The sequence below is a fragment of the Schistocerca serialis genome, chromosome 3, assembly GCF_023864345.2.
Source record: "Schistocerca serialis cubense isolate TAMUIC-IGC-003099 chromosome 3, iqSchSeri2.2, whole genome shotgun sequence".
Classification (NCBI taxonomy): domain Eukaryota; kingdom Metazoa; phylum Arthropoda; class Insecta; order Orthoptera; family Acrididae; genus Schistocerca; species Schistocerca serialis.
The window spans coordinates 19,256,669-19,281,861 of NC_064640.1; the positions used below are offsets into that span (position 1 = coordinate 19,256,669).

Consider the following 25,193-nt stretch of genomic DNA (forward strand, 5'->3'; position numbering starts at 1 on the left):
CCAAGCAAAATTTATGAATGCCTATGTTATTAAATTTATGGTATTTCTGATGAATGTGGTATGGTATTTCTGCCGTACAAAAGTGTGAAGCTACCCCAGTCATGCAACACTGAACATGTCTATACCAGTGGTTACATGATGTTCAGAGAGGCAGATTATGTTAACTGGGTTGGATGACTCTAATTCATCAAGGCAGACGAGCAGTTTATTAATTTTTCTTTTTAGCATGCAGCTTTGCTGTTTGGTTAAACGATGATGGCGTCCTCTTGGGTAAAATATTCAAGAGGTAAAGTAGTCCCCCATTTGGATCTCCGGGTGGGGACTACTCAGGAGGACGTCATTATTAGGAGAAAGAAAACTGGTGTTCTTCAGATCGGAGTGTGGAATGTCAGATTCCTTAATCGGGCAGGTGGCTTAGAAAATTTGAAGAGGGAAATGCATAGTTTAAAAGTAGATATAGCGGGAATGAGAAAAGTTCAGTGGCAGGAGGAACAAGATTTCTGCTGCAGGAGTAGGTTTAATAATGGATAAAAAAGTAGAAGCGCGAGTAAGCTGCTACAAACAACATAGTCAACACATTACTGCAGCCCAGATAGATATGAAATCCACAGCTACCACAGTATTACGAGTTTATATACCAACTAGGCGCACAGATGATGAAGAGATTGAAGAAATGTATCATGGGATAAAGAAATTATTCAGATAGTGAATGGAGACGAAAGTTAAATAGTCATGGGGAGGGGGGGGGGCTGGAATTCGACAGTAGGATAAGGAAGAGAAGGAAACGTAGTAGGTGAATATGGACTGGGGATAAGAAATGAAAGAGGAAGCCTCCTGGTGGAGTTTTGCACACAGCATACCTTAACCATATCTAACACTTGGTTAAAGAATCATGAAAGAAGTTTGTATACATGGAAGAGCCCTGGGGACTCTGGAAGGTTTCAGATGTGTTATACACAGGTAAGACAGAGATTTAGAAATCAGGTTTTAGACTGTAAGTTATTGGTTATGAACTGTAGACTATAACTGGTGACAATGCAAAATGGTAGGAATTTAAGGAGATGGGACCTTGATAAACTGAAGGAACTAGAAGTTGTAGAGAGTTTCACAGAGAGAATTAGGGAATGATTGACAAGAACAGGGGGAAAGAAATACAGTAGAAGAAGGGGGGGTAGCTTTGAGAGCTTAAATAGTGAAGGTAGCAGAGGATTAAGTAGGTAAAAAGACGATGTCTAGTAGAAATCCTTGGGTAACAGAAGAGATATTAGATTTAATTGATGAAAGTAGAAATGCAGTAAATGAATCAGGCGAAAAGGAATACAAACGTCTCAAAAATGAGACCAACAGGAAGTGCAAAATGGTTAAGCAGGGATGGCTAGAGGACAAATGTAAGGATGTAGAGACATATATCACTAGGGGTAAGATAGATACTGCCTACAGGAAAATTAAAGAGACCTATGGAGAAAGAGAACCACCTGTATGAATATCAAGAGCTCAGATAGAAAACCAGTTCTAAGCAAAGAAGGGAAAGCAGAAAGGTGGAAGGAGTATATAGAGGATCCATACAAGGGCGATGTACTTGAGGGCAATATTATGGAAATGGAAGAGGACGTAAATGAAGATGAAATAGGAGATAGGATATTGCGTGAAGAATTTGACAGAAAACGGAACGACCTAAGTGGAAACACGGCCCCTGGATTAGACAACATTCCATTAGAACTACTGATAGTCTTGGGTGAGCCAGTCATGACAAAACTCTTCCATTTGGTGAGCAAGATGTATGAGACAGGCGAATACCCTCAGACTTCAAGAAGAATATAATTATTCCAATCCCAAAGAAAGCAGGTGCTGACATGTGCGAAAATTACCGAACTATCACTTTAATAAGTATCAGTTGCAAAATACTAACACGAATGCTTTACAGATGAATGGGAAAACTGGTAGAAGCCGACCTCAGCGAAGATCAGTTTCGACTCCATAGAAAAGTTGGAACACCTGAGGCTATACTGAACCTATGAGTTATCTTAGAAGATCGATTAACGAAAGCAAGCCTACGTTTCTACCATTTGTAGACTTAGAGAAAGCTTTTGACAATGTTGACTGGAACACTCTCTTTCACATTCTGAGAGTGGCAGGCGTAAATCACAAGGAGCGAAAGGCTATTTACAATTTGTACAGAAACCAGATGGCAGTTGTAAGAGTAAGGGGCATGAAAGGGAAGTAGTGGTTGAGAAGGGAGTGAGACAGGGTTGATGTTATTCAATCTGTATATTGAGTAAGCAGTAAAGGAAATAAAAGTAAAATTTGGAGTTAGAACTGAAGTCCGTGGAGAGGAAACAAAAACTTTACCAATGACATTGTAACTCTGTCAGAAACAGCAAAGGACCTGGAAGAGCAGTTGAACGAATGTATATTGAAAGGAGGATATAAGATGAACATCAATAAAAGCAAAACGAGGATAATGGAATGTAGCCGAATTAAATCAGGTGATGCTGAGGGTATTAGATTAGCAAATGAGACACTTAAAGTAGTAGATAAGTTTTGCTATTTCGGGAGCAAAATAACTGCTGATGGTCGATGTAGACAGGATATAAAATGTAGACTGGCTATGGCAAGGAAAACGTTTCTGAAGAAGAGAAATTCGTTAATATCAAGTATAGATTTAAGTGTCAGGAAGTCTTTTCTAAACATGGACGATAAATAGTTTAGACGAGAAGAGAATAGAAGTTTTCGAGATGTAGTGCTATAGAAAAATTCTGAAGATTTGATGGGTAGATCACGTAACTAATGAGGAGGTACTGAATAGAATTGGGGAGAAGAGGAATTTGTGGCACAACTTGACTAGAAGAAGGGATCTTTCAGTAGGACACATTCCGAGGTATCAAGGGATAACCAGTTCAGTATTAGAGGGAAGTGTGGAGGGTTAAAACCATAGAGGGAGACCAAGACATGAATACACTAAGCAGTTTCAGAAGGATGTAGGTTGCAGTAGTTACTTGGAGATGAAGAAGCTTGCACAGGATAGAGTAGCATGGAGAGCTGCATCAAATCTCTGGACTGAAGACCACAACAAAAACAACAACCGAATATTTTGATGGACTAAAGATAGTTGGCATTTCACACTGACTGAGATAAGACTGGGTGGAAATAAAATTTCTGCTGATTGGTGAAAATTTTTAACCTATCTTGGAACTTGACTTCTTTCTGTCCTGCCTGTCCTAAAAAGGGGCTGCTCCAGCACCTGTACTCACTGGTATTTTGCCACTCATGGCAGCTTCCCCCCTTAAATTTTCTGCTCTTAGCCCAGCTACTTTACCTTCCCTTTCCTGTTGAGGTGTAGCACGGCCGCCTGTATTAGAGGCCGCAGGACTGAAATGTGGCAACGTTACGTTAAGGTCTATCGCATGGCTGTGGCTATAAGGTAGCGAAACAGAAGCAGTTGTTTAGTACTTTCGAGGTGTCTGTTTTATCCGACATTACAGTGTAATTATGCTATACTGGACTCTGCAAAATTTATAGCAAGTAGTCGTGACTACAGTCGAAGATATAACACAATGTAAGTATACAATTCTGTGAAGTTTGTAGTGTTTTTACATGTATATGTGAAAGTGTGCTACGTGAACGACTTTCGTCTACACCATTGCAACAAAAGTTCTACTATATTCTAGATACAATTTGAAAATAAAGTTTTGAATTCATAAGTTTAGTATCAGAATCTTCTCCTAAGTGATTTTGTGTTAATATTATGAATATTTCTACACATTTGATTCTATTTGTAGACTTGTGTTTCGTGATGTCCAAGCAGTAGAAAAAACCAGTCCATTCAAATTCTCATTTGCTGTTTTTACATAATAGTGTTTTGATTTAAGGTGTTAGCAATTAATGCATCATTCTATTTGCAGATGCCAGAAAAGTGTTGTGTTCCTGGTTGCAACAGCAACTACAAATCCAGCAAGGAAGAGGGTTACGTCTCAGTGTTCAGATTCCCTACTGAAGAGGAAAACAGAAAACGATGGACAAGAAATATCCCCAGAAAGGACTGGACTCCATCAAATAGAATTGTTGTTTGCATGAAACATTTTGAAGAATGTGATGTATCAAGAGTGTAGATTTACAAGGACTCTGATGGGAACTGTCACGAGTTTCCTCGTCAAAGGCCATTGCTTTTACTAGAAGCTGTTCCAAAAATATTCCCTGGGCTACCATCGTATTTAAGAAAGGTGCAGCCTCCAAGAAGTTGTGACCCAGAAATAAGAAGGAAGCGTGCAAGCCATGAAGAGAAGGAGAAGAATGAAGCCATGCTAAATTAGGATATTATTGCAAATTTTCAGTGTTTGTGTGCTGAGGACCAGGATAGAATAAAGAGTGTAGGAAAGTGGAGTGTTAATGTTAAAGAGAATAAGATATTATTTTATACTATAGATTTTTCTGAAGACATTCCTCAGGTCAAAGTGAGTATGCAAATTAGTGACAAACTCATTTTAAGTGTGTGTGTGAATGGTTTCATTCTGTCACATGAGCAGCTCAGTTGGATTTTACCTTCCTCACTTAGAGTAACCAGATGGTCACAAATATTAAATATTTTGAGTATAGATATCAACTGTGATAGCTACACACCCGCTTTTAGTTCTCTTTTAAATGAATTAAAGAATATTGTAAAGAAACTTATTCTGCATTCGGAAGCTAATCCAAATTGCTGTGCCACACTCTTGTTTCTGTTGGAACAGATAGATTTGTTGGCAATGAATAAGCGGACATATTCGGTTGATATGATGATGCATGCATTTATTATCTACAACCAATCTCCAGCATGCTATACAGCACTCGAGTCAAGTGGATTACTTACCTTACCACATGTGAAACACATTCAGCAGCTTTCATCTTCACTGAAGATTTGTCCAACCAATAAATCACAAAATGCCCATTTTCTTAAAATTGTTGTGGATAAATTAGATGAGAGAGAAAAATTTGTAATTCTGCAAGTGGATGAAATTTATGTTGAGCCATGTATTCAGTTTAAAGGGGGGAAACTCCGTGGATATACAGAAAATAATGCCCCATCTGAGGCAAAAACTGTGCTTGCCTTTCTCACGTCATCTTTATATGGCAGTTTCACTATTGGTAAAAAATTCCAGCAGTCCATATTCCTTTCTGTCATGTGGCTCCCCTGTATTTGTAATGTTTGACACTGTTCATTTGATTCCTGTCAAACAGTTGTCAGGCTCAGATCTCCATAAATTAACACTTAATGTGTTTCTTTCCACGTGTGGTCTGACTGTTGTTGTTATTATATCTGATAACAACAGAATTAATAGGAATATGTTTTCACTATTGGTAAAAAATTCCAGCAGTCCATATTCCTTTCTGTCATGTGGCTCCCCTGTATTTGTAATGTTTGACACTGTTCATTTGTTAAAAAGTATTAGGAACAACTGGTTGAACCAGAGGGACAGTGACAGAACATTTAAATTTCCCCACTTTGACTCATCATCCAGTGATCTGCTAATGGCAAAATTTTCAGATATTGAGAACCTATACAAAATGGAACTCAACCAGCTTTTGAAATTAGCTCCTCGGTTGACTCACAAATCAGTGTATCCCAGTAGCTTAGAAAGACAAAATGTCAATCTTGTCTGCAATATTTTTAATGACACAACACTTGCAGGCTTAAAAGCTGAATATGGTGAAAATTCAGGAACTGTACACTTTGTTGAAATCATTCTCCATTGGTGGAATAATATTAATGTTAAGAACTGTACAAAGGGAATTCGCAAACAAAATGAATTGCGACTGCCTTTCACTAGTGCTTCTGATGACAGGCTTGAATTTCTCGACAAATTTTTGGCTTGGTTAGAGAGATGGAGGGCTTTGGACACTACCAGTTGTCTGACCACAGACACACATCAGGCATTGTATCAGAGTACTTCTGTTATTTCAGAAGTTGTAGAATATTCTTTCATTGGTGTAGGTGTGCAGTATCTTCTGACGGGAAAACTACAAACTGATAATTTGGAATCACAGTTTAGTAGGTATCGTCAATTATCGGGTGGAAACTACAATGTTTCTGTAACCCAGGTATTTGAATTTGAAAAGAAGTTGCGTATAATGACTGTTTTGGAAATAAAGTCTGCAAAATATGGCCCAGTAAAATTTTCTCCAGAAATAATGAATGACGTAAGCATCTCAGATGTAATGTCTATGTATGTTGACGAGAATCTGTTTGTAAGTGTTTCGAGCAACATAGTCGATGAAAACGTGGATGTACACAAATCTGTGCTTCTGTATGTTTGTGGTTATTCAGCACACAAAACAACACAATTGCTCAGTTGTACAACATGCACTGACTTTGTTTTAGGCACACACACCACAGATAAATATTTTGATAACCTTGTCCAAAGTGGATTGACTGTGCCATCAGATATTGTTGGGGAACTTGGCACTTTTGTATATACAGTTGGTTAGTTGGTTGTTTTGGGGAAGGAGACCAGACAGCGAGGTCATCGGTCTCATCGGATTAGGGAAGGACGGGGAAGGAAGTTGGCCGTGCCCTTTGAAAGTAACCATCCCGGCATTTGCCTGGAGCAATTTAGGAAAATCACGGAAAACCTAAATCAGGATGGCCGGACGCGGGATTGAACCGTCGTCCTCCCGAATGCGAGTCCAGTGTCTAACCACTGCGCCACCTCGCTCGGTATATATACAGTTATGCAGCTTTTAATATCTCAAGAGAATGAAACAAAATTCCTCACTTGTCAAAATCAAAAGCAATTACTACTCAATCTGGTTGGCCAAGGAGTTGAATCACATGTTTCTCTGCAAATATTTGTAACAGATTCACGTCTCTGTGGAAGGCCACTTACTGATATCTACAAAAAGCTGGTTTTCATTATGTGTAACATATTATTAAATAATTATACCAAACTCCAAAATGATCATTTAATATGTTCCAAGAAGGAGGGAGTTAATAGAAAATTAAAAACATTACATAACTTTTGACACAAAATTATGAAACTTTTTTCATACCCATAACCTCAGTCCTTAAATGCTCTGATTAGTACTGGCAAGGAGGAGGTGGCCACTATGAAATAAACTTTAATGCACTGATAAATTTCAGTCATGCTTCTTATGAAAATCCTACAGCAGGGTCCCCAGTTCATTCTGCCTCAGAAAAATGTGTGAAAGTATTTAAATAGATTGTGTATGACCTGTGATTTAAAAAAAAATCTAACATACTAATGAACAATACACAAAAAACGTTCGTTAAAAATTATTATTATTATGTCACCCTCATATATAAAGGTGTGAAAGATATGTTGCAGCTGTCAGAAACTTTTATATTAGTTTGTCATTTATATAGTAAGGAACATGATAATACATTTCAAATAAGAGACTGAAATAATTGCAAGTCTGCAAATAATGTTAATAGGTACCTCACAAAATTGTTTGCTGAACTTATATCTCCAAATCTCGGGTAAGAAACGTCATAATATACTGCTGTGAAGCACATGTGAGTTATTGCAAAGTTCATCGTTGCAAGGAAACGAGAATAAAATGCGTAATTCCAACATAAAGTCGGCGTAATACTGCGAGAAATTTGCTTTTCTAGGTTACTGTGTTATTTATACGGACCAAATCTACAAAAAAAGAAAGTGATTGCGTATTTATATCTGACACGTCGTCTGCATTCGACGAAATCTAAACTTCAGTCTCGGCCTAGCTGGTCACGCTAGGCTGCCTACTGACGTCACAGGCTACGGCGTTGTCAGCTTGACGACTCCAGCCTCTAATACAGGCGGCCGCGGATATAGGCCATGCCTAGTATAATCCCACTTACTGACGGAATCAACAGGAACTACACCAATACGTGACCCCATACCCGACCCAAGCAGCTGCTCCAACTCCAAATTAACTCTGCTGACAGAAGAGTTCATATGGGGTCATCATGGCGTCACAGGATAGACACAAACTTCACACTGGTATGTCTCGATATTGATGTAATCTTTACCAGGTCACATACCATATTGTCTCCAGGATCTCTGTTAACACTGTTGCCCAGCGCACCAACAATAACCATGGTGTCATTCTTGGTAAAGCCCTTACAGAATGAACCTAAATCCTCTGTCACCTGACGCAGACCAGCACTAGGTTTAACAAAATTGGTGGACTGATACTGTGATCCTTATTCATCCTTCAGAAGTTGGCCTACAGCTCTAGTATGAGAACTACCTAACAACAAAACTTTCTTTCTGTGTGCTGACTTCCCTACATTCTTACTAAATTTTCTATTGAAAGTTAGTTGTACCCTCTCTACACCTACCTCTGTCTGAGGCTCATCACTTTCTAACTGAAGCAACAAATCAAACTTATGTTTTACATTCACCACAAAACTGTCTGACAAAGTTCTAAGACTGTTCCTTCTGTTACCTGTTGCCACTTCCTGCCTCTCTTTACCCTTCCTTCAGCTCAGTGGTGGCTGCTGTATCGGAGCACAAGAACTCGTGAATGCCCTAAATTTTGACACATTGCCGATGTGTTGTTTCTTTTTCTTTGAATGCTGTTCAACATAACGTAGATGTGACAATCTGAAATACACAGGACTAAATATACTGAAACTTGGCATCAGGGTCGCAAGCACATCTTAGGCTGTGCACGTTTGAAGGGGCTTTTGCACATGCGCAACTGGCATGATGTAATAGCCTTACGGGCGAAATACATATGGAATTGATCAACAATTTGCACTGATAACAGCGCGCACAGCTAGCCCTTGCGCTCACCTACAAGTTAACGTCAATGCCACCAGATGGCAGCACACAACAGCAGACTGTTGTCCACATGGCATAAGTCTTGCCAGCCCTCAGATTTGTCAATTCACTTGCTGTATAGTAAAATTAGCACATGTGAACTTGGCTATTGAAAGTTTTTCCAAGTGAAACATAGATCGCTACTTCTGAGTTCTCAATGTGAGAAAATTGAGTCCAAATTTGTATTTCCATTGCACGTAAGGGAAAAATTTGCGATATCATAGCAACTTCTACTTTCGTTTCATATGACTTTAAATGCAGTATATGTTTTTGTTCTACTGACAGAAGGTGCAGTATGTGTGCAGCTGAAGCACCTCATAATGGCGCGCTTATTATAGGGTGTTTCATAGTCTAACTAGTCCTTGCATATTACTTCCAGAAGTCAACAACAATCTTGTCCACGAACAGCCAGCACCTTAAAAGTGTAGTCGTATGGCAACAATGCAAAGGGGGCCCATATTATCTGTGAAATACAATGTCACAAGCTTCATCACAACATGCACAGTGTTGCAGCGAGCAGTACGAAAGTGTATTGTTGATGTATCACTGGAGGCAAACTTTACGTAAAGATATGTTAGACCCTTTCAAATGGCGGTGACGGTTTTTTTTTTGTGTGGCAACGTAGCTGATGGGAAGAAAGCATGTGGTTGCTCTCTCCATGTGGCAGTAGCAGCATGTGTGGGGCAGATGACAGTGGGCATGGAAGGGGACGTTAACTCCACCTTCAGTAATGGATGTCAGTGTGGCATGTGATGGCTTAGTGGCACACAGTGTCTACATATTCATAAGATCACGCAAGTTCTTTAAAAAATTCCTAAATTAAAAAACACCGATAAGGTTGAAAATTACGTTGTGAAAGAAAACTGCGGAATTTACTCATGTTGAGTATGGAAACACTTTTCATGACACAGACAATCTGTTCATCAGGTCCCACAACATCTAATTATCGTGTTTGTGTAATTGTGGAAGGGATCAACCCTCCACTGTCGTTAGTAGTGTGTTATGTGTATGTAGTATGTGTAAAGGGTGTGAAAGGCGCCATTTTTACCACTGTTAAAAGGAAATAATGCGTCACTCCAATTAGAGCTCAAGGAAACGCTATTAGATGAATGACTTAAGTGTGAGATGTCTGCATATATTCGGCTTTCACTTGGCATTTCGAATACTTGTCCCCAGAAATTATGCAAGGTACAAGATTACAACAAGAAGATATGGAACTACCAGTTAAGGATGAGTTACAAAAAACGACTGCAAATATACTTTTGGAATCTAAAGCAGAAGCAAACAGCAATACTGCGTCCATTAAAGGACTAATGTGCTTAGCAGATGAACGATATAAAACACATTTCACAAGTTTTGCAGTAGGGGGGGGGGGGGTGGATAACCTCTACACACTTTCTCCACAGATTAAAAAATATGAAATGCTAAAAATAAAGTACACAGAATAAAATATATAAAATGGTTTCAGGCTACAAGCAGGCAAGCATTTGATCAAGATACAACAAATATATTTAAAATTAGCGGTGCTTCACTAAAGCTTCAGGACTACTTTACTGGGTTCATACAGATTCTAATCACATGACTGTAGCTCATAAGGATGTCTAGACAGCAGGTGGATAGTTTCTAGGCAAATCTAATAGAGTAGGGCTAGCAAAGTGTTCCCCTGACAGGGTTTTATCCAATAAAAATGGACTATCACAAAACAATCTGATGGTTGTATTACTGCAGTGGTGGGAGAAGTGAAACGTATGACTTGATATGGCCTTCAAAAGATAGAGTGAATTTTTCTTTAGTTTTGCCTTTCTTAATTGCAGAATTTTGCAATAGCACCCAGTTAGTTGGCTGATATGGAGGCAGTATTGCTACTTTACATTTCCTCTGCACTTGCCTAGGTGTAGGCTTCACATTTTTATGTTGAACTTGACTCCAGATTGCTTTAAGCCAGTGTGCTAAAGGCCTTATTTCTTTTGGCCTGCATATGGCAGTAACTTGTCTATTTCAAAGGGGGAATTCATGGGACGCTGATAAACTAGATGAAATGAGATATGCCCTGTTGACTTGTGGATTCTGCCACAAAAAGTTGATTGTACGAAAAGAATGTATCCATCCCAATCATAAAGTGCAAGTCTGCCACGATGACAAACTTGTATGCTGCCATGGATTTGAGCAATAATACAAGTCTGGAGTGACATTGGTATCACCAATTGGCTTCCCAACCGAGTTTTGAGGTACGTTGTATCAGAATGGTCAGTGTCTTGAAAGGAGGGTATAAGATGAACATCAACAAAAGCAAAACGAGGATAATGGAATGTATTCGAATTAAGTCAGGTGATGCTGAGGGAATTAGATTAGGATATGAGACACTTAAAATAGTAAAGGAGTTTTGCTATTTGGGGAGCAAAATAACTGATGATGGTCGAAGTAGAGAGGATATAAAATGTAGACTGGCAATGGCAAGGAAAGCGTTTCTGAAGAAGAAAAATTTGTTAACATCGAGTATAGATTTAAATGTCAGGAAGTCGTTTCTGAAAGTATTTGTATGGCGTGTAGCCATGTATTGAAGTGACACGTGGACGATACATAGCTTAGACAAGAAGAGAACAGAAGCTTTCGAAATGTGGTGCTACAGAAGAATGCTGAAGATTAGATGGGTAGATCACATAACTAATGAAGAGGTATTGAATAAAATTGGGGAGAAGTATTTAGTATTGGAGGGCAGCGTGGAGGGTAAAAATCGTAGAGGGAGACCAAGAGATGAAAACACTAAGCAGATTCAGAAGGATGTAGGCTGCAGTAGGTACTGGGAGTTGAAGAAGCTTGCACAGGATAGAGCTGCATCAAACCAGTCTCAGGACTGAAGACCACAACAACAACAACATATCGTCTTCAAGCACAAAACCAGGCATTGTGGCATACTGTTGTCAGTCAACGTGTTCTTCCTGGACATCTTTTGATTCTTCATCTGCTTGCACTACTCGAACCTTTCTATCGAGGGCGTCTGCATTTTAGTGCAGTTTTTCAGGTTTATGACGTACTTCACTATCATTCTTCATTAGTTTTAAAGCCTAACGCATCAGCTGGCTATTGGGGTCCTTTAAATTTAACAGTCACAAAAACGCCAATTACCATGATAAATTTCCTCTCATATAGGTAGCACTTAAGGTAGTTAACGTCAGACATTAACGCCAACAACCCCCTTTCTGTGCTACTGTAATTGAATTTAACTTTGTTGATGTGGTGAGAAGCGCAACTAATACATTTTCCTTTACCATTGTGCTCTTGGCTCAAAATAACACCGACAGCTAAGGCCAAAGGGTAGCTCAAAAGTATAACAGTTTCACATTCTTTAAGATAATTCTCATTTGCTCTTCAGTCTGAGTTGCAAACTGAACAATAGATCAGAATTATGTTAAACAACAATATAGCTTCTGATTCTCATGAGGCATATATGTTGGCTACAGTGAGTTTCACATTCTGCAAACCATTCAAAAGTTACTCCTTTCTTTGATAACTTTTTAAGGGCTTAGACGCAGTCACATTATCCTTCACCAAAACGACAATAACAATTAATTAGCCCCAAAAACGTTTCTAATTTCTTTACATTGTATTCCATTCCATTCACTTATAGCAAATGCAGCAACAGTAGAGTAATGATTCAAATGAGTGAACAGTCTCTGTGTTAATTACGTAACTGGTTTACTAATTCCATTTTTTACGTATTTCATGCAGGCAGACTGGAACAATAAGAAATAATTTTTAAAAGAGTAAGCTGCCATTTGACTGTGTATTATTACATTTATCTTTTGTACTATCCAGATTTCGGCTTTTATGTCATTATCATTGTCTTCGAGAGTTACTTCTTAAACACATGTGTTAGCCTTGTTTACCTGCTTTGGACGAAATGGCTCTGAGCACTATGCGACTTAACTTCTGAGGTCATCAGTCGCCTCCTGCTTTGGACAGTCTTAACAAATATAACTTATTAATGGTCTAACAACCTTCAGCAAAGTTCTTGAAAATGGCATAAAAGGCGAAATCTGGATAGCACAAAAGATAAATATAATAATACACAGTCAAATGGCGGTTTACTCTTTTAAAAAGTATTACATGCCCTAGGCCCAACGCCATCGAAAACTTTTTAATAAGGAAATAATTGCAGCTCAGAGACATGAACCTAGCGAACAGTGGACCTAATATCGCTAAAAGATGAGTAGATTTAAAATACCTACTTGTTTGACCATTGAAAGCATTAAGTATGGAACCTGGTTGTCATGTAAAATGGAGGTGGAAAACAAGCTTGTCATGAACTACAAGTTAATGTGGGGTAACCCTAAAAACAGCTAAAAAAGATAAACAGGAAATGCGTTTCGCATAACGAATTACGGGAGTGAGGGTTGGGGGGACAGATAAAACATGAAAGTAATAAGAAAGAGGTATCATGTAATTAAAACTCACCCTAGCAGAAGGATGAGCCAGTGTAATGGTAGATACACATATACAAGTATCAAACTGAATAAGGAAGAACTGCAGTGGCCTTGCCAACTGTAAACATAGGATCCAGCTATTCATTAGAAAATGCAAGGCTGTATATGGAAGAGACAGAACCTATGCAATTTGATAAAATTGAAGTTCAATCCACTTCTCCTACTGAAATTAGGAAAATAACAAATTCACTCAAAAGTAAAAGCTCACATGTAATTGATGGCATTTCCCTCAGAGTACTAAAATCTTGTTCCCAACAGATAAGTATGATTCTCAGCCACATATGTAGTACCTCATTGGAATAGGGCGTTTTTCCAGATAGACTGAAATATTCCATTGTTAAACCATTGCATAAAAAAGGGTGTAGGTCTGATGCTAAAAACTAGTGCCCAAACTAACTTCTCTCAGTTTCATCCAAAGTTCTTAACGAAATAATGTATTCAAAAGTAGCTTCACATATTTGTAAAAATGAAGTACTAACAAAATGTCAGTTTTGTGTTCAGAAAGGCTTCTCATTATAAAATGCTATATATGCTTTAACTGATCAAATATTAAATGCTCTCAATAGCCGAACATCACCCATTGGGACTTTTTGTGATCTCTCAGAGACTTTTGACCATGTGACTCAGGAAATTCTGCTAGATAAACTTAAGTATTGTGGTACGAGCAGGACAGAGCACAAATGATTTAATTCATATCCAACTGGAAGAATGCAGTAGGTTACAATTAATAGTACAGATAGTCTGCAAAAATCTGCAGAGTCTTCTAACTGGGGAGGTATCAAGAACAGTGTCCCACAGGTTTCAGTCCCTTATTGTTCTTAACATATGTTTGTGACTTGTCACTCTATATTCATGAAGATGCAAAGCTAGTTCTTTTTAGTCAACATAAAAGTTTTCTCGGTATGGTACCACATCATAATGTATAAAACTACTGCTGCTGGAGCAAAACCAACGTTTCGGCTACGGTTGCAGCAGCCTTCTTAGACCCAGCAGAAGGCCACTGCAACTATGGCTGAAACGTTGGTTTTTCTCCAGCAGCAGTAGTTTTATACATTATGATGGGGTACCATACCTAGAAAACTTTTATGTAGACTAAACAGAACTAGCTTTGCATCTTTATGAATATGGAGTGAAACGTTGGTTTTTCTCCAGCAGCGGTAGTTTTATACATTATGATGCGGTACCATACCCAGAAAACTTTTATGTCGACTAAAACTGGCCACAGAAGCCTACACAATTATACTAGTGCTTTTTGCTGATGATGCAAGTATAGTAATCATACCCACAAACAAGAATTAGCTGAGGAAATTGTAAATAATGTCTTTCAGGAAACTATTAATTGGTTCTCTGCAAATGCACCCTCATTAAATTTCGAGGAAACACAGTATATACAGTTTGTACAGTAAATGTCATAACATTGTTGATAGGGACTTTGAACAGCTAAGGCAGAATATTCAAAATTTCTGGGTGTGTGAAGTGATGAGAAATTTAACTGGAAGAAACACACTGATGATCTGTTGAAAAATTTGAGTTCAGCTACTTGTGCTATTAGAGTTATTGCAAATTTTAGTGATAAACATATCAATAAATTAGCCTACTATGCCTATTTTCATTCACTGCCTTCATATGGCATTAAATTTCGGAATAATTCATCAATAAGAGAAAAAGCATTCATTGCACAAAAGCGTGTAATCAGAATAAAAGCTGGAGCCCACCCAAGATCATCTTGCAGAGATTTATTTAAGGAACTCGGGATATCCACAGTACCTTCACAATACATATATTCACTTATGAAGTATGTTATGAATAACCCATCCCAATTCAAAAATAACAGGGTTAAATCTGACATTGGCACAGAAAGGGGTGAATTAAGTTCCCACAGAAGTCTTTGGTCTTTGACCAAATAGCATTAAAGGTCTGATAGTTAGGCAACTAGCACTTAAAAATAAACTAAAAGAATTTCTAACTGACTACTGCTTCTACTCAATAGGTGAATTTTTGGATATAAAGTAGGCCTAGTAATTGTAAAAAAGGAAAAAATTATAATTATGTCATATAAGGAAACTTTATGTTAAACTGACATGTTGTAGTCATGATCTATGGAACAAATATTAATGCAATGAAAGGCTGGGTCCACACCTTGGGGCCAACATCGGTGCCAACAGTTTTTCTCCAATGTGTGGATCAGTGAAATAGCATTGGAACCAACACTGAGCTCACTCTGTCTCTTGTCGGTATTTTGACCAAACATCAAAGACACAACCAATAACAACATTTTACGTATATAGACTGAAGCAGCGAGTGAGAATCTGTACCCAGGCCAGGAATCGAATCTGGGTCTCCTGCTTACTAGGCAGGTGCATTAACCACTAAACTACCTTGGCACAGCAGTTCAGACAACTGCATGGATCACTCTAGCACACATTGAGAGAGGTGGCACAGTGGTTAGCACACTGGACTCGCCTTCAGGAGGACGACGGTTCAAAACCTGTGTCCAGCCATCCTGTTTTAGGTTTTCCAAAATCGTTTCAGGCAAATGCCAGGATGATTACTTTGAAAGGGCAGGGCAGACTTCCTTCCCCATCCTTCCCTAACTCGATGGAACTGATGACCTTGCTGTTTGGTCCACTCCCCCAAATCAACCAATCAACTTTGGCATGCCTCCCTCCTCGATCCAAATTCTCACTGCCACCCCAGTCTACTTTAAATTCCCCCTTACACACGAACAGAACTACCGAGACTTTCCCTGCTCTGGAATAGCACCTCAACATCGAAAGTAAATGGGGGATCCAGCCTGAAATCCAGGTGCAGGTACTTATGCAAATGAAATGAAATAATTTCACAGACTTTACTAATCACTTACAAATATGATTTTATGTATAAAGTCTCAAGCAGTGAGTGAAAATTTGCCACTTGGCAAAGCGGTTCACATAACTGCACAAATTATTCTGGCATGCCTCCCTCCTCTATCCAAATTCTCGCCTGCACCTGGGTTTTCAGAATGGATTTCACATTTACATTCGATGCTGAGGTGCTGTTCTAGAACGTGGAGAGCCTTGGCGATTCTGTTTGCCTATAAGGGGGAATTCAAATTAGACTGGGGTGGCTGTGAGAATATGATTCGAGGAGAGAGGCATACCAGGGTAATCCATGCAGTTGCGTGTATCGCTGTGTCAAGGTGGCTTAGTAGCTAACACACCTGCCTAATAAGCAGGACACCTGGGTACAAAAGTTTCTTCCCTTGCTACAAATCTTCACTCGCCACGTCAGTCAATATACATAAAATCATATCTGTATGAGACCAGTAAAGTCTTCGAAATTGTGTCATTTCACCAATGTTAAAAGTTAATTCACAGCCCCGTGAAGATCATTGGGAGTGCGAATCTCGTCACAAACAAAATGTAAACAGTATTATTGTGAGTAAAGCAGCTAACCAAAAACTGATATTATAATAGATCTACAGAGTTTTTAAAAACTTTCTTTGCATCTTCTGTAATCTGTTCATTTCACATATTGTCGGGAACAGAAAATGATCTCTCAGTTTTGCACATACAGGATAAAGGTAAAATAGTATATACTGAAACAATTTGAGATTGAGATACATCTTGGGAAAAATGAAAATACGTCAAATGAACAGTTAGTACTTAAATCATTTGTGTGTGCCTGTCAACTGAAACTTTTGTCTAAATTCCTAAGAATGTTATCGACTCAGATTCATTTTATAACTTGATTTTTATGTATTATACTGATGCCGCTAATTTTTTTAGTGTCTAGTATTAAATCGTGTCAACACAGCCTTTGAAACGTTACGTTTCAGCCCATTTCGTTGGAATCATGCTTCAGGGTAATTGAAGGTGTTTATAACATCATCAAAAATTTCTCGAGAGTTTTCTTTTTCAGTGAGTAACGAAACATGATTGGTTGAGTACTGACATCGAGAGGTGAGTAATTTATGTGCAAGACAGATCGAATTTCTTCTTAAATTGAGCCTGAGGGACTTCTTGTGAAATTGTACTCCACTGAGATGTGCTCTACATGGTGTAAGATGTTGAGATTCTTGTTTTCCTGTTTATCAGATAAGATTTGAGTCACTTCAAAGCATTACCGTATATCTGGTGCCATATCAATCTATTTTTTAAAGCAGTATCAAGTGATTCACTGAATCTAATTTTTTATTGAGGTGGCAGGAGATACCTGTTACTTTATTGCTTTTTTTCAGTGATTCATTGAATTCGTTAACTGTGTTCATGGTGTTTTTCCCTGTATGGAATCCATATTGAAATAATGTATAAGTTGGTGAAGTACCAATACATCTGTGTTGCGAGTAAATTATAATAATATTGTAATATAACTGTAGTGCAATAATCTTTGTACGAGCTTGTCTGTCTTCGTACAGTCTTATATCGTTTATAACTTTCACTACTCTGTACGATTGCTTGAGAATATTCACTCACTACGGTACCTTCTCAGGTTCGTGAAAAGGAGGGAAAAGGTGTTTTAACACACTTTAAGCTTTAAGAAAATACATTATGTTTCGTATCACATGCAGTGGAAGACTTATTCATTCAGGCAACACTTCGAAAGTAATTACCAATCTCAAACGTGGCGGTCAGCTAGCAATTGTATATTTTTTCGTTTCGTATATCCCGCGTCCGGCCATCCTGATTTATGTTTTCCGTTATTTCCCTAAATCGCTCCAGGCAAATGCCGGGATGGCTCCTTCCCCATCCTTCCATAATCCGATGAGACCGATGACCTCGCTGTTTGGTCTCTTCCCCCAAACAATCCAATTCAATCCGTTTCGTATATTGTAATGACCATGTAATTTAAAGTTTTTATCTTGCATTATAGTTAATTTGGCAATAACATTCATTTTAATTGGTATATACTAATATCTCAAAATATATATTTCTACCAGAAATTATGTCGAGTATTTCAGCAACTATATTGCATCTGTGTACGTGAATAATTGAATGACAGCGCACGAAAATGTTGTCTTTGACTTTATGAAAAGCAGCGAAGAAATGCAGTTGTATAGTGCCATTCGTAGAGGAAATTGGTGGGCAGTGAAACTTACGGGCTTTAAGTGTTATTTTTGTAGAATTATGCAGTTAGTTGAATATTTTATGTGGAATTGGTAGAGCAAGAATGACTGATATGATTTTAACTGGTATGTATTTTTTATTTATTTACTTTTTTTTACCACGTTTGTTTGTCAATATTTGGTAGTGTATATTTTTAAGTATGGTATACTACGTACAGTGAGAGCTCTTTATATTTTGCTATACACGTATTTTCATAACTTATTTGACTCTAGAGAATCAGTTTGGCGCTCGTAAATCCACTTACGTCTATTTTTTTGCGTGGTATCAAGACCACTTGGAGGAGTATTTGGAAAAGCGTAACAAATGCTTGAGCATTATTTATATGACATTGAATTAATAGCGTGGTTTTAATCATTCACTCTTTCATGCTGAATGCTTTACTTTCTCCCGAAATACATTTTACTCATCGTTGAATGCGTAATTACTTGGACCGCTTGATTGCCAATCTTAAAACCGAATAGTTGGAATTGTGTTCGAGGAACATACCACATTATAGTAGCCTGTATGTGAACACGCCATCGTTTCTGAGATAAGATATAACATCTCTTATGACGAATTTTTTTTGTGAAGAAAGTATGGGTTGTGGTATTTCTCTTTGTGTGTTACTGATAATCATGTCGCTCCCATGTACCCATCTGCAACTATCCCAATGTGCAGTAATTTTAGTTCTTTGTTGTTCCCCCCAACCCCAATTCCTTCAATATTTCCCGGCGTGCTTCCATATTTCTCTGTACTTATTGTGTTCATGCTTGTGAATTTTCACCTGAATTTGAGCTGTGGTTTGTGTTGACTCTAACCTCGCCAGATGATTTATTCTTCAATGGTAATTATAAGCATACATCTCTTTTTGATCACAGCACAACTACTATGTTTTTTTTTGAAATAATGAAAAGTGTGAACTTATTGTATCATTATCCTCAGCTCTCATATGATAACAGGTTTAATAAATTTGATCCTCAACTGACTGCTGTTTTGACAGTATCTAGAGAAATCATTGTACTTATTATGATGATCAAATATCTTTCACCATTGTTTGTCAACACTGTTTCAAACCTATAAAGTTAAACAGCTGTTAATTATGACAGTCGTGTTTCATGATTTAAATATAATGCTTTGTAATATGTGTCTCCCTGGCAATGTGATTTACTTAAAAAGCTGAACAGAACAAAATTTAGAAGAGTGAATATTTTGAAAGGTGTATGTATAGTCTGTGCTAAGTCATGGATCATAATACTCAGTGCTAATTAGCCAGTCTGTCTTTCTATATTTTGCAATTTTTTTGAATGCGGATTTTCTTTTGTACACGATATTGTCTTTAGCAGGGTAGTTTTTTGAAGTTTATTTCTGTCACTTCATTCCATTATGAGTCTCTCTAAGGCTTACACATACATTCTATGAAAATCCTGTCCTCTTCCTACTATACTAAATGCCACACGGTTATGTCCTAAAATGTAGTAAAAACACACTTATTGTATTAGAGATTTTTCAATGTTACTTTGGAAATTTGGGCAGCTATTGCCTGAAGTTTTGTGCTTCCAGTCAAGTCATTGGCTTCCGTAAGTCTTCCTAAACAATGTGATGAACCAGAAAGTTAATTTGATTAGACAGCCCAAAAGAAAGATTATTTTCAATCTCTGTGAAACACTTAAATTTAGTAGTGTATTATTTCTAAGAAACTTTACTGAGTCTTTGATCTGTTACAGGTCCTGATGCTCGAAAGACATCTTTTAAAGATGATGATGAGGTTTGTAGATCATTAGAAGTAATTTTTATATTATGTTTATTATTGAAAGCAGAATATAAATGAGTGTGTGAAATTTCTAACACTAAATTTTGTCTCTTAATCAGTCTTAACAAAAAAAAAAGTGTTCTTGATATTTGAAAGTGTTAAGTTTTTGTATTTTTGCTTTAGTAGTATGTAGTAAGCAGTATCATTGCTCTTGCAAATTCAGATTTTTGACTGATTGTATTGTAACTCGGAATACTCATAAATTTCTTTTTTCACAGAGGTTATGTAAGAACTACAAATGCCACTTCTAACATTGCATTACTCTTGTCTACTTCTTGCTTTGCTCATGTTAAAAATTTATAGGCCTACTTATTTTATAATGGAAGTTTGCTTTTAGCAGTTCCCTTGTTCAGTTATTTGGAAATCTGAAGTTGAACACAGGGTTAAAGACATAAAAACATTGTAGGAGGCGTGTTGTCAAGATGGGCATATGACCATTATGGGATTGAAGGAGGTTTTACTGAGTCTTAGAGAACATTCCTCTAGGATCATTTCAGGTTTAACTTAGTTTATGTAACTTTTGAGATAAATTACACAAAGTCATTGTTTTCCTGGGTTAGTTGCTAGTATTGCATTGATGCAGTGCTCTTCTCCCTTCCATGTGGAATAGTGTAACAGTTTAGGAAAAACACACACACACACACACACACACACACACACACACACACACACACATTTGTACAGCTCCATAGGTTCCAGAGAATGAACTTCAGGATACAAATCTGTTCTTTTCTCGCAGAGCATTTAAAAATGAAGTGTTAACCACAGCCACAACATTGTGTGTGTTAAACTGGACACAATTCACCTTCCATTGATTTATGTTTTAAGCCTCATTCAGAGGAGAGTGCCATTTGTGACATCTACAACTCCAAGGCATATTCCTGGACTCCAGTCTGTTCACCCAGATATGAGAAATACAGCATCCTAATGAATGTGTTCATTGACAGGTGTTAACTTAAAAACTTCTACAACCTAGCTTTAGACTACCTTGAGAATTCAAAGAAATACACTGTGGAGGACTGAGTGCAATGTGTGGAATACGAAAGCAGGTGATGCAATGATCGTGAAATTTATATTTCTGAGACACATTGTAGTGCAAATTGCCTTGTTAGGAAAAAGATATGCAATACATTATTGTGTTTAGTGTTCTTTTATCATCAATAAATTGTGTAGATATTGTAGTTGAGTGTAGGCCTACATAAAAAGATCTCTGACAGTTGCGTTGGGCTGGGTGCGTCAACTTCACATACCTATCTTAATCCAGTCATCTAACGTAATTGTGTAAATGTCTCTGTGGCAACGCCTCAGATTGTCGGAGCTCCGTAGGCAATTACTGTTTTTGCCTGCAGCTGTTTGCGCTTCGCAGTTGAAAGCTGACAACAGTGCTACCAGCTGTCTGGGATCTTATTACACTGATTCAACTATAGAGAGTAAAGTTTCTTAGTTGTAGAATTAGAACTGTAAGGTAGTAATAACTATTTGTGCAGATGTATTAAACCCTACAAGTGTGAGTCGTCTGAAGAATGCACTATCAACTTCTAGGGGCACAGGATTGTTTTCTGAGGCTCTTGTCCACTTCAGCCGTGATATTCAGAATACTCTCATCTCTCTTACTTCCCTCTTTTATATTGTCCTCACTTCTGATTGAACATGTAGAACATTTTGTTTTTAGTGTCGGTAGTACTTTATTTCAGTAGATAAATTATAAAGTTTTTAGAAAAAGTGTGATTGCATGACCTATTACAGCACAATGAAGCAACAGGTCTGGTAAGACTGCCAATAAATTAAATGAAAAAATACAATTTTTTTACATGCAAATAAAATACACGTGTGTTGTGTGATGTACCCAAGGCAGTACAATGTTTGACACAGGATTCGTGTTTAGGAATGAGTTTTAATTCCTGTCCAGCCACTCAGATCGAGGATTTTTTTTTTTAACGATTTCTTTGACTCACAAGGGGAGGCCGCCAATTGTGAAATTCAGATTCGATTCATACTGCGCATAATAAAAGCTCATGGCCAGAGGTGTAATGTGGCAAAGCACCAAGATGCACTTCTCAGCCGTTGTCGAGAAAATCGACAGTTAAAAGAAACCGTTGCGGTGAAATACTGTCTACGATTAATAATTTTCTACAGCGTCATAGCTATATATATATATATATATATATATATGACGCTGTAGAAAATTATTAATTATTATATATATATATATATATATATATATATATATATATATATATATATGAATTACAAAAAACTAATAATAAAAAAAGTTGCATGGTGCGAGATTCGATCCGGCGACCTTCGGATTACAAACCCGAGCGCTTACCGCTGCATATATATATTTTAATGAATTGCTTATGCATGTTGGTGAAGGCTGATCGCTCTCCAATTGCACCGCCTCCATTTTTCCGTTTTTTTAACAGGGTGTACCAAAGCTCCCGTCCGCACTGATTTTCGACGATGTTGTAAGTTGCGCTAGGGACCGCATCTACCTTCTTTCGAAGTTAGCAGGCAACTACGCTGTTATGCGGTGGCTCGTTTCGGCCCATTCAACATCTGTCCTTCAAGTGTAACGAGCGAGTAACGGAGTTTATATTTCATACCTGCCACAGCAAATTTGTGTTCGTGGGATCTGTATTCTAATTCGAACATTTGCCTTACGCTATACGTATTCGTTTTGGAATATCGCTTCTACGTCTTCCGTTAACTATACGTGGTTAACATTATGAAGACAATTAATAACATTTGTGAAATACAACTTTGCGGAAAACATAATGATGTTCGAAGTCGCCAGTTTTTCCACGACAAACGACTTTCAACAGCTTATTATATGCATAATTGTTGCAACTGATTGCCGGGAGTTATATATATATACACACACATTTGAATTACAAAAAACAAATACAAAAAAAAAAATAAAAGGTCGCATGGCGCGGGATTCGATCCGGTGACCTTCGGATTACGAACCCGAGCGCTTACCGCTGCGCCACGACGCTGTAGAAAATTATTAATCGTAGAGAGTATTTCACCGCAACGGTTTCTTTCAACTGTCGATTTTCTCGACAACGGCTGAGAAGTGCATCTTGGTGCTTTGCCACATTACACCTCTGGCCATGAGCTTTCATTATGCGCAGTATGAATCGAATCTGAATTTCACAATTGGCGGCCTCCCCTTGTCAATTCATGTGCAGGACTCAGCTTATTTCCTTTCTCATGCTTGGCATTTTGAGATTGCACTTGGTTTCTAATAAATTCCTTGTTGATGGGACATTAAACATGTCTTTTGAGTAAATTGTTAAAATAGCATTAATAATTTTGAATCAGATTAAATAGAAACCAGTTAATTCAGTAATGTGTTCCAGCACAAAACAGTAGTAGTATCATCAAAACTGATTGTTTTATGGAATTTGAAGTGTTTAATAATATAAAGCGAAATAGTGAGTGGGATATTTGCCCTAAATAAAATGGTAGTTGAACCTATGTGGGGCAAAAATAGTTGGAAGTGATCATATTCTGTTTTTAAAGTAATTACAAATCTTTCAACTCAATTCCAGATTACTAACGATGGTGACACTCATTTTAGTTCCTGTTGTAACTGTTGTGTCTGTCGGCAAAGCTAACAGCAATTTAGGCTGAATTTTTCTTCATCCTTTCATCTCTTGAAACATTCAATCCCAACATTAGTTTTTTAGGCTGCTGTTTCTGTTTGCTGTAGCCATGCATGCTTGCAGGCAGTATAGTGTTGGTTTCCTTGTTTTCCCCCAAACCAGTGATTCAGCTGCCACTGAAGTGTTGGCGTTCTAGAAGTATTCTCTTGTAACAAACCAAGGAACTATATAAACAAAATGCTGTATCCTTTGCCAAAATATATGAAGATTTTTTAACAGTTACATTAAAACTCTGGTTTGTGTGTGGTCTGTAACAAATGCTTTCAATACAGCGTAAGATGAGACATGAACAGGCATTTGAAAGTATGGCCATATAAGCTTTGACAGAGGAACAAGAGATATGTCATTGTGATAATAGAAAGCTCTCACAAGGGAACCTCCCCATCGCACCCCCCTCAGATTTAGTTATAAGTTGGCACAGTGGATAGGCATTGAAAAAATGAATCCAGATCAATCAAGAAAACAGGAAGAAGTTGTGTGGAACTATGAAAAAATAAGCGAAATATACAAACTGAGTAGTCAATGCGCAACATAGGCAACATCAAAGACGATATGAGCTCTAGAACGCCGTGGTTAGCGTGAGCGGCTGCGGAACGAGAGGTCCTTGGTTCAAGTCGTCCATCGACTGAAAAGTTTAATTTTTTATTTTCAGACAATTATTATCTGTCCGTCCGTACGATGCGAGGTAACTGCGCTGTAGTATGGGGACGCCACACCTAAACAAACATCGAAACACACGACGTCAGTCGACTACAGTGCACGGAAGAGAGAGTATTCCTGCTAACGAGGCTCCCTGGCTGGCAGTTGACTGTTCACTACTTTGGATGAGAGTGCATTAAATACGTGAGATGTATTCCGAGGGCAATATGAATCCAGCAAATATAGCTCGCGACATCAATAACAATCGCACAGTTTTGCGGTGCGGTCGCAAAACACAAGCGCTAAACTTATTACAGTGAACAGAGACGTCAGTGAACTAACGGACAGATCATAACTTTGCGAAAATAAAGTAAGTAAAATATTCACTTGATGGAAGACTTGAACCAAGGACCTGTAGTTTCACAGCGGCTCACGCTAACCACGGGACCACAGCGCTCCTAAACTCACCCTCTCCTTGATGTTGCCTATCTTGCACATGGACTACTCAGTTTGTATATGTTGCTTCCTTTTTTCATAGTTCCACATAACTACTTCTTGTTTTCTCGATTGATCTGTGTTCAGTTTTTCAAGGCCTATCCACTGTGCCAACTTATAACTAAATCTGAGGGGGTTGTGATGGGGAGCTTCCCTTGTCAGTAAAAAGTAAGACAGCTAGGCATCACACAACTTTAAACCAAATAGAT

General features: G+C 38.0%; 1 protein-coding gene across 3 annotated transcripts in view; it reads left to right on the top strand.

Annotated features, from left to right (window-relative positions):
- The first annotated feature begins 18,298 nt into the window (after positions 1–18,298).
- Positions 18,299–25,193, top strand: part of LOC126469680 (PHD finger protein 23B-like) — a 45,831-nt gene continuing 38,936 nt past the window's right edge. For all 3 annotated transcript variants that reach the window (XR_007586048.1, XM_050096831.1, XM_050096832.1), the window contains exons 1-2: positions 18,299–18,455; positions 20,094–20,134. Coding sequence is in view for 2 of the 3 variants with exons in the window: in XM_050096831.1 (XP_049952788.1) it covers positions 18,434–18,455; positions 20,094–20,134 (63 nt within the window). In the remaining variant the exon portion in view is untranslated. The remainder of the gene's footprint in view (positions 18,456–20,093; positions 20,135–25,193) is intronic.